The 13397-nt window shown below is 45.8% G+C and overlaps 1 protein-coding gene across 4 annotated transcripts in view; it reads left to right on the top strand.

Moving 5' to 3' along the window:
* The window catches only part of ACACB (acetyl-CoA carboxylase beta), a 125178-nt gene that overhangs the window by 102273 nt on the left and 9508 nt on the right, over positions 1–13397 (top strand). For all 4 annotated transcript variants that reach the window (XM_077765954.1, XM_077765951.1, XM_077765950.1 and 1 more), the window contains 9 exons: positions 615–818; positions 1670–1825; positions 5621–5743; positions 5831–6100; positions 7530–7627; positions 8673–8793; positions 10898–11008; positions 11507–11650; positions 12458–12578. In XM_077765954.1, the coding sequence (XP_077622080.1) occupies positions 615–818; positions 1670–1825; positions 5621–5743; positions 5831–6100; positions 7530–7627; positions 8673–8793; positions 10898–11008; positions 11507–11650; positions 12458–12578 (1348 nt within the window). The remainder of the gene's footprint in view (positions 1–614; positions 819–1669; positions 1826–5620; positions 5744–5830; positions 6101–7529; positions 7628–8672; positions 8794–10897; positions 11009–11506; positions 11651–12457; positions 12579–13397) is intronic.

Genomic DNA, 13397 nt, shown 5'->3' with positions numbered 1-13397 from the left:
CCGGAGCCGTATCTGGGCCAACGCCCTCAGGGTTGTCCCTGTCCTGCTGCTCAGCCTTCGCGGGCAGCCTTCGCGGGCATCCTTTGGGATGACATGAATGCCCGAAATGTCTGGCAAAACAAACTTTCATCCCTGGTTCCTGGCTCTTTAGGCTCTTGGGGACCGTGTGTGGGAGGGAAGGGGACAGAGTCCCGGGACATCAGCTTGGCATCTGCGGGGTACAGAGGGCCCATGCCAACGCCCCATCTCCGCAAACCCACATAGTGCTCAGAAAGGAAAATGCCAAGGCTCCAGCTACACGGTGGAGATGAAGATTGACATGATGTAGGTGTACCAGCTCTGTCACTTACCAGCCTCAGTGTCCTCCTCTGTCAATGGGGTATAAAAATGCCGCCCTCTCGAAGTAATTGTGAGATGGAATGAGATCATATATACTTAGCATGTGGCTATTTCTGGCCCGTAGTGGTTGGCTAGATACTGTGTCGCAGGTGTGTTGCATGCCATGTCCCTCGTCATTCCGCTATAATCAGAACTATTTACAAATGGCTAGAACTGTCTATCACAAGTGTGCATGGAATGGACCCTGAGATGAGATCGCTGTGATTTGGGGGCAGATCGAGGAGTCCGTGCGTTCCATGGTGATGCGCTACGGCAGCCGGCTGTGGAAACTCCGCGTGCTGCAGGCCGAGGTCAAGATCAATATCCGCCAGACCACCACCGGCAGTGCCGTTCCCATCCGCCTGTTCATCACCAATGAATCGGGCTACTACCTGGACATCAGCCTCTACAAAGAAGTCACGGACCCCAGATCTGGAAACGTAAGGCTGGGCGGGGCTGCAGGGACCCCCTCAAAGCGGGAGGCAGGGGCAGTCTGCTCATGAGAGCAAGACGCAGACTCAAATGGTGTTTGGGGATCCATCGTGTTTTGCCATGATGGATCGGGGTGGCTGCTTTGAGTTTACGGTAAATGTGTTAGCCTCTGAATTCCCATTGTTCGTTCGTCTGGGAAGGAGAATCAATCCAAAGTTTAATCCCTTCGAGGACTGTGTTTGGGAGAAGGTGTGGAGTGCCTGGGGTCACTGTAATGCAGCTCCCAGGCTGCTTCACTTAGGGAAGTGGGTCATTTCCCCAGCTGTGCCTTAGAACCGATGTTTGTAAACCGGATCAAATATCCCACTGACTTCCAGTTTTACATATATAACTGTTTATTTTTAAGCGATTAAAGAGTCTCAGGAGGGCGGAAAAATAGTACATAGGGGAAAAAATGACTGCAGGGGGTTGCTAGGTACCCTTCCCCCAACTCCCCCCAATGGTAACACCATGAACATGAGACCTTGTCATGACAGGTGATTGACATGGGCACAGTGCTATTAACACAAAGGCGGACTGGACTCTATTCAGATTTCACCAGTGTTTGCATGTGTAAAGTACTACGACAGTCACATTTCTGGAGCTACACTCCCATACCTGTCACTGTCCCTTCTTGTCCGGGCTGCCCACAGGGGCAGAGAAAGGAAGAGGAGCTCTCTGGGGCCTGCGCTGTGTCGTGTGACGTGACGTGCTTCGCTTCTCTGCCGCCTTTTCGTTGGGAAGGGTAGGAGCGAGTTGGACAGGAGCGTGGTTCTCCGAGAGCCCCTCCTTCACTCTATTTTTCTTTCTGTCTTCCCAGATCATGTTTCACTCCTTCGGCAGCAAACAAGGCCCCCAGCACGGGATGCTGATCAACACCCCCTATGTGACCAAGGACCTGCTTCAGGCCAAGCGATTCCAGGCCCAGTCCCTGGGTACCACCTATGTGTACGACTTCCCGGAGATGTTCAGGCAGGCAAGTCCTGTGGCGACGGCGGCCCAGGGCCCCGGAGGGGTCCCATCGGCCTCCCCCCCAACCCCCCGGCCTTGCTTACTCTTCTGAAGACCGCAGTCTAAAGGATGAGGTCTCTGTGAAGAGAAGGGACTCCATGTTGGGAATTCCTTCCCAGTGTTTTGTCTCAAATAAGCCTACTTTCCTCCCAATGGTAAAAAGTACTATGATGTAGAAACTTTGGAAAATAAAGGGAGTGTGGAAAGAAAGAAAAAAGGGACCCATAGTTCCGTGTCCCAGAGACACGTTGCTTAATAATTTTGGTGTGTTTCCTTCTGGTCTTTTTAAAGCTCATTTATTAAGAGCTCATGTATTAAGGTAGTTGCCTGCCTCCTACCAGGCACCATTCAGTGGGCAGGTGGACCCTGAGGAAGAGGGTGGAGTCACTCACTTTAAGGAACTTGTAGTCTACTTTTTAAAAAATAGCATCTTGTTGTGTTTTCCTGGTGTTTAAACTATTCATTGGAAAATAGAGAAGAATAGGACTCCACAAATAAAATTCCACCCTAATGTAATCTGTTCACCATTGTTACTGAAGTAACATTTTAGTGTTTCCTTCGAGTATTGTTACCATGCCTTTATTTCTTTATGCAGTAGGGCCTTCCAGGGAGACCGAACAGGAGGGCATTGGTGATACAGTGTCTGTTTACATCCCTTCCATTGCCTTGTGAATGATGGCTGTGAATCCGTGGTTGTGGACCTTCCCCTGTAGGCAGGAAAGCGTCCGTTCACTTGAGGCATAGGAGAGGCCGACTAGTAGGAAAAGCTGCCCTTTGCAGACTTGGGCTTGAATCCCAGATCTGTCCTTTGCTTTCTGTGTATCGTTGGGCAAGTTTCTTCACTCCTGGGGGCTAGTCTCCTCCCCCGTGCAGTGGCATTAATAATAGTATCTGCCTTGCAAAGTTAATAGTATCCAATTCCTTGCAAAGGAATATATGTATTCAGGAGGTGCTTAATTAAATAGAAACTTTTATGATTATGAATGTCATTGTATCCTTTTGCCTTTTACCTCAAGGGCCATAAGATACGAAAAAGGCAAATCAAGAGCAAATCCATCCCCTTTCTTTTAGGTAAAGAAACAGAATACTGTGGACAGCCTATACATTTGAAAACTTAAAAACAAAGGAAAATTTTCAAGAAAACTGTATCTTATCAAAACTGACTCAAGAAGAAGTAGAAAATCTAAATAGATAATTAGCATTAATGAAATTGAATAATAGTTCAAAAAAGCCTATTTACTAAAATTGGGCCCAGATGGTTTTATAATTTCTATCTAGCCTTCAAAGAACAGATAATTCCCTTTGTATACAAATTGTTTAGTGACTAGAAAAAATAAATGGAATACTTCTTCACTTGTTTTTTCCGGTTATTATTACCTTAATATGGAATCACAGATTAGAACATTAGGAGAAGGGAAATATGTTGTCTCATTTATGAACATGGGCACAAAAATAATAAATAAAATATTAGTAAATGAAATCCAGGGGCGCCTGGGTGGCTCAGTCGGTTGACCGTCCGACTTTGGCTCAGGTCATGATCTCACAGTTGTGGGTTCAAGCCCCGCGTCAGGCTCTGTGCTGACAGCTAGTTCAGAGCCTGGAACCTGTTTTGGATTCTGTGTCTCCCTCTCTCTCTGACCCTCCCTGTTCATGCTATGTCTCTCTCTCTCTCTCTCTCTCTCTCTCTCTCAGAAATAAATAAAACATTAAAAATTAAAAAAAAAAAAAGAAAGAAATCCAGTAATGGTTTTTTAAAGTTGGACTAAGTAAGGTTTATCCTGTAACTGCTTATATGATTTGATATTAGGAAATCTATTATTGTAATTTACCATACTAATAGATTAAGAAAAAATTAAAATTTCTCAATTGATATGAAAAAAGTATTGGACAAGATAACATCTGTTCATAATAAAAACTTTTAATAAACTATGAATAAAAGGGAGTTTCTCTTGATAAAAGATATTAATCTCAAATTAATAGCCCCAATGGTAAAATGTTAAAAGATCTATCTATCTACCTATCTATCTCCTTTATTACCATATCTAGTCAACATTTTCTTTTACTGGAGTTCCTGGCCAATACAATAAGACAAGAAAAAAAAGTAAAAGGCATAAAGACTGAAATGCAAAAGAAGAAAGCAAAATGGTGTTTTTGCAGATGATATAGATGCCCATATAAGAAATCTAAGAATCTGTAGAACCAGTGAGATAGTATAGCAAGATTGCTAGGTACAAGGTCAGTATATAAAACTTCACTGCATTTTTATAGACCAGCAGTAATCGAGGAAACTGGCAAAAAAAGAAACTGACATGGTCGATAAATGTATTCAAAGGCGGTCTTTAATAATCAGGGAAGGACAGATCAATACTGCAGTATAATTTCACACCCAGCAGACAAGTAAACATTAAAATATTTGACAAAACTAAGTATTGGCAAGTGCATGGAGCAAAGGAATTCTTCTGCCTTCTTACTGGAACTGTAAAGGGTTTTAAAAAATGAGAGAGCAGGGCCACCTGGGTGACTCAGTCGCTTAAGCATCCAACTTTGGCTCAGGTCATGATCTCACAATTCATGAGCTCCAGCCCCGTGTCGGGCCCTGTGCTGACAGCTCAGAGCCTGGGAGCCTGCTTTGGATTCTGTGTCTCCCTCTCTGTCTTTGCCCCTCCCCCACTTGTGCTCTGTCTCTCAAAAATAAAAATAAACATTAAAAATAGGAGAACAATTTGATAATTTTGAGCAAACTTGAAGCTTCACAAACCCACTGACCCAGCAGTTCCACTCCTAGGTACATATCTGGTAAGACTTTAGTCCAGGTTTATAAGAAAAGACCATCAGAATGCTCATTACAGCCTGACTGTTAATACTGTAGGATTGGAAGCAGCCTGATGTTCCTTAGGAAAGGTTATGAATAAGTAAATTATGATCTATTCACACCATGGAAACTGACTACCAGAAAAAATGATCCAGAGTTAAATTTCCCAATGAGGATAAAGCTCTCAAACCTATGGGGGAGCCGATGGGGCAAAGTGCAGAAGGATGTGTCCAGGGCCAGACCATTTATTTAAAGTTTAAGTCATGCAGGGGCACCTGGCTGGCTTGGTGGGAAGAGCACACAACTCTTGATCCTCATGTGGGGCTCGAACTTACGACCCGTAGATCAAGAGCCACGTGCTCTTTCCATTGAGGCAGCCAGGTGCCCTGCGTGTTTTAAATGTATGCATATATAATGAAAATCATAAAAACACACACAGGACTAGTAGACACTAAATTCAAGACAAATAGTCATCTGCAGTTGGGGAGAGGTCGGAGGGATGGGTTGGGGAGGGGTTCCCCAGGGGCCTCAACTGCATTTTTCTTAACCCTTTAAAAAAATCATAAGCAACCACAGAAAAATTAGGATTAGACAAAACCACGACATAGGTGCTTGGGTATTTATTATTCTGCATATTTTTCTGTGTGCTTTAAATTTTTTTTAATGTTTGTTTATTTTTGAGAAAGACAGTGGGGCGGGGGGGAGAGAGAGAGGGAGACACAGAATCCAAAGCAGACTCCAGGCTCTGAGCTGTCAGCACAGAGCCCAACACGGGGCTCAAACCCACAGACCGTGGGATCATGGCCTAAGCCAAAGTCAGACGCTTAACCGACTGAGCCCCTCTGTGTGCTTTAAATAGTGGATAATTTAAAAAAAAGAGAGAACTAGAAAATGTGTTTCCCTAACGGTGACTTGAGTGAGGTTTTCTCTTTCTTTCCCTGTCCCCAGGCTCTCTTGAAACTGTGGGGCTCCACGGACAAGTACCCCAAAGACATCCTGACCTACACCGAACTCGTGCTGGACTCTCAGGGCCAGCTGGTGGAGATGAACCGCCTTCCTGGAGGGAATGAGGCAAGAATTCAGCAAAGCCCAGCCCCTTTCCAAAAACATTCCCCCAAAGAAACAAACCGTTTCCCTGTGTGTTTGCCCCTTTGGCAGGTGGGCATGGTGGCCTTCAAGATGAGGTTTAAGACCCGAGAGTATCCAGAAGGGCGGGACGCCATCGTCATCAGCAATGACATCACCTTCCGCATTGGGTCCTTCGGCCTGGGAGAGGACCTTCTGTATCTGCGTGCGTCTGAGATGGCCCGGGCGGAGGGCATCCCCAAAATCTACCTCGCGGCCAACAGTGGGGCCTGTATCGGCCTTGCAGAGGAGATCAAGCACATGTTCCAGGTGGCTTGGGTGGACCCAGGAGACCCCCACAAAGTACGTCACAAAGCCAGCACTGTGGTGTGATGTCGCCCGCGGGCGGTGACGCGCCCACAAGAGGGGCGGGAAAAGTCGTAGTGGTCTTTGTGTATAAAGCAGAGACATACGTACAGTGCATAAAAGGCATATAAAGTATATCAATATTAAAACTTCATGAGAGGGAGTGGCAATTAGGAAAAAGTGTCTAAAAAGGCACCTTAGGGGAATGATCACGAAGAGAAGTTTATAAACACTGGCTGATACAGCCTGAGCAGCTCCTGAAAGCGCTGTGCATGGAAGATACAACGGTGAACGAGACACAGTCCCTGGCCTCAGAGAATTCTCAGAAATCGTCTGGGAGACGTACAGACACCAGCCACAATAAAAGGCACAGTGAATGAGAGAAAAGCCCACATTTCATGATGGGGAAGTGCAAGGGACCAAGCTATTTTTTGCAGTCAGAGCATGCATTCAAGAGGGTGATATTGCCCTGGCCAAAGGGGGCAAAAATTACTTTTTTGTTTAAAAAGCAGATATACGTATGTGCACACACATGCATATACACACGCACACATATACATATGCATACATACACATGGTATATACACTGTATAATAAAATTTGGCGGAGGGAGCTGGCGATAAGGGGGAAAATAGACCCTTCAGGGGAGCAACAATGAAAAGAGCATTGAGGAACTGATTCAGAGCAGGACGAATGTGAGGTTGTGTGTAAGGATGAGTGGGAAGCGCTTATCACTGATCAGACCTTCAGTTTATAGCTGTTATTAATATGGTGTTAACATCAGGGGTACCTGGGTGGCTCAGTCGGTTAAGCGTCCGACTTTGGCTCAGGTCATGATCTCATGGTTTGTGACTTCAAACCCCGTGTTGGGCTCTGTGCTAACAGCTCAGAGCCTGGAGCCTGCTTCCGATTCTGTGTCTCCCTCTCTCTCTGCACCACCACCCCCCGCCCCCCACTCACGNTGGGAAGCGCTTATCACTGATCAGACCTTCAGTTTATAGCTGTTATTAATATGGTGTTAACATCAGGGGTACCTGGGTGGCTCAGTCGGTTAAGCGTCCGACTTTGGCTCAGGTCATGATCTCATGGTTTGTGACTTCAAACCCCGTGTTGGGCTCTGTGCTAACAGCTCAGAGCCTGGAGCCTGCTTCAGATTCTGTGTCTCTCTCTCTCTCTGCACCACCACCCCCCGCCCCCCACTCACACTCTGTCTCTCTCTCATTCTCAAAAATAAATACAAACATTAAAAAAAAATTTTTTTAATATGGTATTAACATCAGACATGTTAACTATGCGATTAACACATTGTTAACTCAATACTAACCTCTGCCCCTATAGAGTTGTGTTTTTTTTAGAAAGACATTGGCTGTTGAGTACAGGAAGCTGGACTCATAGCCTCACTGGAGTATATATATATATTTTTAAGGGATTTAGATACCTGTATCTGACGCCCCAAGACTACACCAGAATCAGCTCCCTAAACTCTGTGCATTGTAAACATGTCGAGGAAGAGGGAGAGTCCAGGTAAGTAATTTATCAGGGAGCTCCTTCATTTTGCCTGTGGTCAATTTCCGCTGCTAATGGGCTTTTCTTTGCCTCTGGGCTTGTGGGTGATGTTTTCAAATGGGGGCGGGTGGTGTTTGTACAGTGGGGACCCCTGAGCTTTCCGGACACTGATGACTTAGACACCTGGGGCATTCTCCAGGGTGAGCCCATCCTTGACATCCCAAAATGAGTCATGGCTTTCATAAAAATAGTACATCACGCAAGAATTAGATGCATTCCCATGCGGTCCCTGGAGCTGCAGGCTCACGTTTGTGCCCAAATTAGCCAAACTGACACAGCAGTGAATTGGCAAGCTGGTAAGGTGTGGGCAGGGCAGGAGTCTGCCCCAGTGAGAAGGTCCAAGGCTACCAGGTATCTTTTCCAGGGAATGTTATGGGGTTTTGTTTGTTTTTGGTTTTGTTTTTGTTTTAGTGAGGTTGACAAAATCAGAATTCCCAGCCTAGGTTTTCTGGAATATTAGTTGGTAATATGCCGTAGGGGGATAGTGAAGAAAATTTTCCATAATCGATAAGTTGAGGGACACTGAATTTAAAGGAGATCTAAATAGTGTCTTTACTGTAGACCTTCTCAGAACTTTTAACTGTTACAGTGCCTTGTGAATCTTTAACAGGGGTTGGGCTGTATAGTGGCTTACACTTCCGTGGCCATAGAATCTTGATAGACTGACCGACTGATTGGTTGATTGATTGTGAACCAAGTGGCCTTCCCTATCTCTCTGTAGACCAAACGCTATTCTAGATGGTTTTTGGAGGTAGGCAAGGCAGGGGGACATTTCATTAGGATAGCCTCCAGATAGGCAGACATCTTTGGTTGGAAGGGCGATAATTACTGATGCTGTACTTGCCCTTCTAGAAACTTCAGGACCAATTGTGAGGGTCCTAGACGTCTGCTTTATCACCTTCTATTCCCTCACTTTGTTCGTCCCTCCTGCCCCCGGTCCTGGGTCAGCCTGGAATTTTTTTGGGCTGGAATGTGGTCTTGAATCCATGTTTGGTTTGTGAAGGTATGTCATCACGGATATTATCGGGCAGGACAGTGGACTGGGTGTGGAGAATCTAAAGGGCTCGGGCATGATTGCAGGGGAGTCCTCCCTGGCTTACGAAGAGATCATCACCATCAGCTTGGTAAGTCTCCTATCTTATTTCCTTTTCCTTTGCATCTTTCTCTTAATAGAATTTTTAAAAGTGTCACAGAAGTAAAGAGCCCCGTGTGTTCATCATGCAGCTCTGGTGATTGTCTGCAAGCAGCTAGTCCTGGGTCTTCGGTCCCTCTGCTCTCCTGTTTGGGGACATTTTAAAGCAAGCCCCCTGCCCTGTCATTCCATCTGTGGATGCCCCGATGTGGATCTTTTCTGGATAAAGACAACCCCCCCCCCAGTGCTTTTTTACAGAATCCTGATACTGTTATTTACACCCAACAACATCAATGGCAATTCTTTAATATCCTTGAAACCTGATTCTTGGTCAGTTTTAGCAATTATCTCAGAATGTATCTTTTTATAGTTGTCGTGTTTGAATCATGGTCCAATCTCCTCTTATTCAAAAGGTACTGAGTATTTAGAAGAACTTTAGTCTAGTTTTAACTGGTACTGAATGAAAATCTCCTCCCTCCCTCCCTTGGCCTTTTCAAAAATATTTGCTGTTTCTGGTAATACTACTCTTTCATGGTAGATTGTCATTCAAGACCTTATCTTTACATTCGATGTCGGATCTTCAGTTTCCGAGGTGGAAAATGTGGCCATGAGTGTCTTCCTTAGACTTGGGTTCTGGATCTCATCTACATATATTTCATGTATATTTCAAATATATATATATTAATATCTACAAAAATATATGTATTTTTATATATTCCAAAATACGTATTTTTACATGTATCATATATACCATTTATATATCATATATAACTACATCTGATGACATATATATAATATGTCATGTATATATTATATATGTCATAATGTATATATAGTTATGGTGACATCATGATATATGACATATATAATATATAATTACATGTGCTGACATATCACATATATCATATAATTATATGTACATTATGACATATCATAGTTATATAGAAGATGTATATCATAGGGGCGCCTGGGTGGCTTAGTCGGTTAAGCGTCCGACTTTTGCTTAGGTCATGATCTCGTGGTTCATGGGTTCGAGCCCCGCGTCGGGCTCTGTGCTGACTGCCAGCTCAGAGCCTGGAGCCTGTTTCAGTCTGTGGCTCCCTCTCTCTCTGACCCTCCCCTGCTCACACGGTCTCTATCTCTCTCCTAGAAATAAATAAAATATTAAAAAAAAAAGAAGATGTATATCATGTGTTATAGGTCACCATATATAATATATATATTTATATGTCACCATATATAATTATATATAGTATACAATATATTATATATTTATATATTATATGTTGATATAATTATATATGGTAACATAACAATTATATAGATGACATATAGATATATATAGATAATATATATTATACATTATATATTTACATAAGTGTATATGGTGACGTAATATATAATTATATAGATGATATATAGATATATAGATATGATATATATGTCACCATATATACTTAAATATATATGTGGTGACATAAACATAAAATTATATAGATGACATATGATTATATCATGTATATAATTATATATGATGCCATATATATACGTGTGTGTGTGTGTGTATAATTTTGAAATAGTTACGACTGACTCACCAGAAGTTACAAGACAGTATAGAGAGGGCCCCTGTCCCCCTCACCCAGCTTCCCCAAGGCAGTACCCTACATAATACATTATCGAACCCAGGACATTGACATTGGCAACACTCTTACCTTGGTGTAGACCGTAGTCAGATATCACCAGTTTTGCACGTGTTCTCAGACGCCCTTTGGCTGTGTGAGAAGCCACCATGGCTCAGAAGAACTACATACAAGCTATGCCTTGTATGAAGCAACAACCAGAACATTCTGTGTCTGCTGTCTGTCCTCACAGCAATCTTCTCTGTTAAGCACATTCTTTCTGGAAGCCAGGGTTAGGTGAGCCGAAAGAACTGGCCTGTGCCTGTGCTATCTGCTCACCAGTCAGGCGTCCAGTGGCCAAACTGTGCCCTCCACATGGGCCCTGAGGGTTCCTGGGCTTCCCCGCCCCGCCCCACCCTGCTGTGGGGAGTGGGCCACACCTGTCTTGGGAATTCAGAAGGGCTGCTGTCCCCACAGGTGACCTGCCGCGCCCTTGGGATCGGGGCCTACTTGGTGAGGCTGGGCCAGCGAGTGATCCAGGTGGAAAATTCGCACATCATCCTGACGGGAGCCACCGCCCTCAACAAGGTGACTGAGAAGGAGTCTGTGACGGGTGGGCATGTGGGGCCAGGGCTCATTTTAACACTTCTACCAGCCCCTCATGGGGGCTCTTCTTAGTGTGAAGACAGAGTCCTTTCTAGTAATATAGGAGCTAGTTTTCCAATCTGTACTCACCTAGGTCTTTTATGAGACAAAAAAAAAAAATAATAATTTTTTTTTTAAGTGTTAGGTTCTGGTGGTAAAACTCTCTTGTGTCCCGACAACTTAAATTTTTAAAAAATTATTAAAGTGCAGGTACCTGGGTGGCTCTTCAGTTAAGCGTCCGACTTTGGCTCAGGTCACGATCTCACCTCAGAGATTGTGCCGTACTTGATCTGGACGCAGCCTGGGCCTTGGGATTTTTGAAAGCCCCCAGTAACTGCCAGGGGCAGCCAGGGTTGACGACCACTGAGGGAAAGGACTTCCAAGCAGGTGGAAGTGGCCTGAGGTGGGCAGCCCGTTGCTAACCGCGCCACGTCAAAGCAGGTCCTGGGCAGAGAGGTCTACACCTCCAACAACCAGCTGGGTGGCGTGCAGATCATGCATTACAACGGCGTCTCCCACGTCGCCGTGCCAGATGACTTCGAGGGCGTGTATACTATCCTGGAGTGGCTGTCCTATATGCCAAAGGTTCAGTATCCGGTCCCCCCACCCCAACCCTGCCCCAAAACATAGAGTCTGGAGGACTGTCATCAGGTTCATTTGCTGGGTGGTGTGAAAGTTTGGAAGACAGGAAGTGCTACCATTGTGGCTGGGCTCAAGTTTTCTTTACTCCTCCCTCCTTCCCTCTCAGACCCAGCTCTGTCTGGCTGCTCTTTGCTTTAAAACAAATGCCATTGGGGTGCTTGGGTGGCTCAGTCAGTTAAGCGTCCCACTTAGGCTCAGGTCACGATCTCACCATTCATGGGTTCGAGCCCCACATTGGGCTCTGTGCTGACAGCCTGGAGCCTGCTTCAGATTCTGTCTTTCCCTCTCTCTCTGCCCCTCCCCCACGTGCACTCTGTCTCTCTCTCAAAAATAAGTAAACATTAAAAAAGTTTAAAAAGCAGGGTGGCACTGTGTCTCCTCAAAAGAGGTAGACTGAACAATAGAGAATCCTGAAGCTTTGCAGTCAGGCTGGATTTGATTGCTGGCCTCCTCCTTGCTAGCTGTGAGACCTTGGGAGAGATTCTGCATCTTCCCAAGCCTCAGTTTCCTCATCTGTGAAATGGGAATAACAATAGCACCGACCCCAGGGAGTTACCGTGGTGATTCAGTACAGTGATATTGAGAGTGGGCACCTGGGCAGGCCCTCACCAAATGCTACTCATACTGGCGATGACTGGCTGATTCGGGCTGGGCTCTGCTGCATGGGCGAGCATAACCATGGTCGGAGGAGAGGAGTAGATGGTGGCATTCTTGACTGGCACAGAAGACTGAGGTGGTTTCCTTTTCTAGGATAACCGCAGCCCAGTCCCCATCATCACACCCACGGACCCCATTGACAGAGAAATTGAATTCTACCCATCCAGGGCTTCCTACGACCCCCGGTGGCTGCTCGCAGGCCGACCTCACCCAAGTAAGTCCTTATGCTTTGCCCGGGACCTGGCTCTTGGGTTTCTTTTCTGAAAAGCAGGGGTGAAGGGGCCCTCCGGTAAAAGCACTGATCCATCCTTGGTCACAGGTCCCAGAGGGGCCACCTGAGATCGGATGCGGAAGGAGTGGAGGATTGGGGGGAATTTTCTCCATACTCTTCCCAAGCCGCTAATGAGGAAGGGGTGGAAGCAGCCTCCGTGTCCTCGGGCTGGTAGATGGTGGGAAAGTGCAAGCGGGGCCCGGCCCCCCTCCCCTAGCCACCCTGTGCTTCCGTAGGTGGAGAATGCAGACTACACCCCTCTCTCCCTCTCTCTCTTTCTATCTGGCTAAACCTTTTTTTTTTTTTTTTTTAACGTTTATTTATTATTGAGAGAGACAGAGAGAGCACGAGCAGGGGAGGGGCAGAGAGAGGGGGAGACACAGAATCTGAAGCAGGCTCTTCACAGCTGACAGCACAGAGCCTGACGCAGGGCTCGAACTCACAGACCGCAAGATCACGATCCGCGCTGTAGTCGGATGCTCAACCAACTGAGCCACCCTGGCGCCCCTTATCTGGCTAAACCTTAATAAGGCGGCCCTCCATGGGCTCACCCAGGATGGATGACTCTCTCGTACACATGTGGGTGTGCACACTCACACCTGCACACACACATTCTCCTACTCCCTCTCTCTGAAAGGGGCAAGCTTGCCTCTGGCGGGTGTCTGATTACATCCCAAGCAAGCAGAACACGCCCGGAAATTATCATAACCCCGAGTCTGGAATTTCAGATGCCGCCCCTCTGCAGGAGGGGTGCCATCAGGA

The sequence above is a fragment of the Crocuta crocuta genome, unplaced genomic scaffold (genome assembly GCF_008692635.1).
Source record: "Crocuta crocuta isolate KB4526 unplaced genomic scaffold, BGI_CrCroc_1.0 scaffold339, whole genome shotgun sequence".
Taxonomy (NCBI): Eukaryota; Metazoa; Chordata; class Mammalia; order Carnivora; family Hyaenidae; genus Crocuta; species Crocuta crocuta.
The sequence above is the reverse complement of the archived record's forward strand: the minus strand, read 5'-3'. Positions and strand labels throughout refer to the sequence as shown.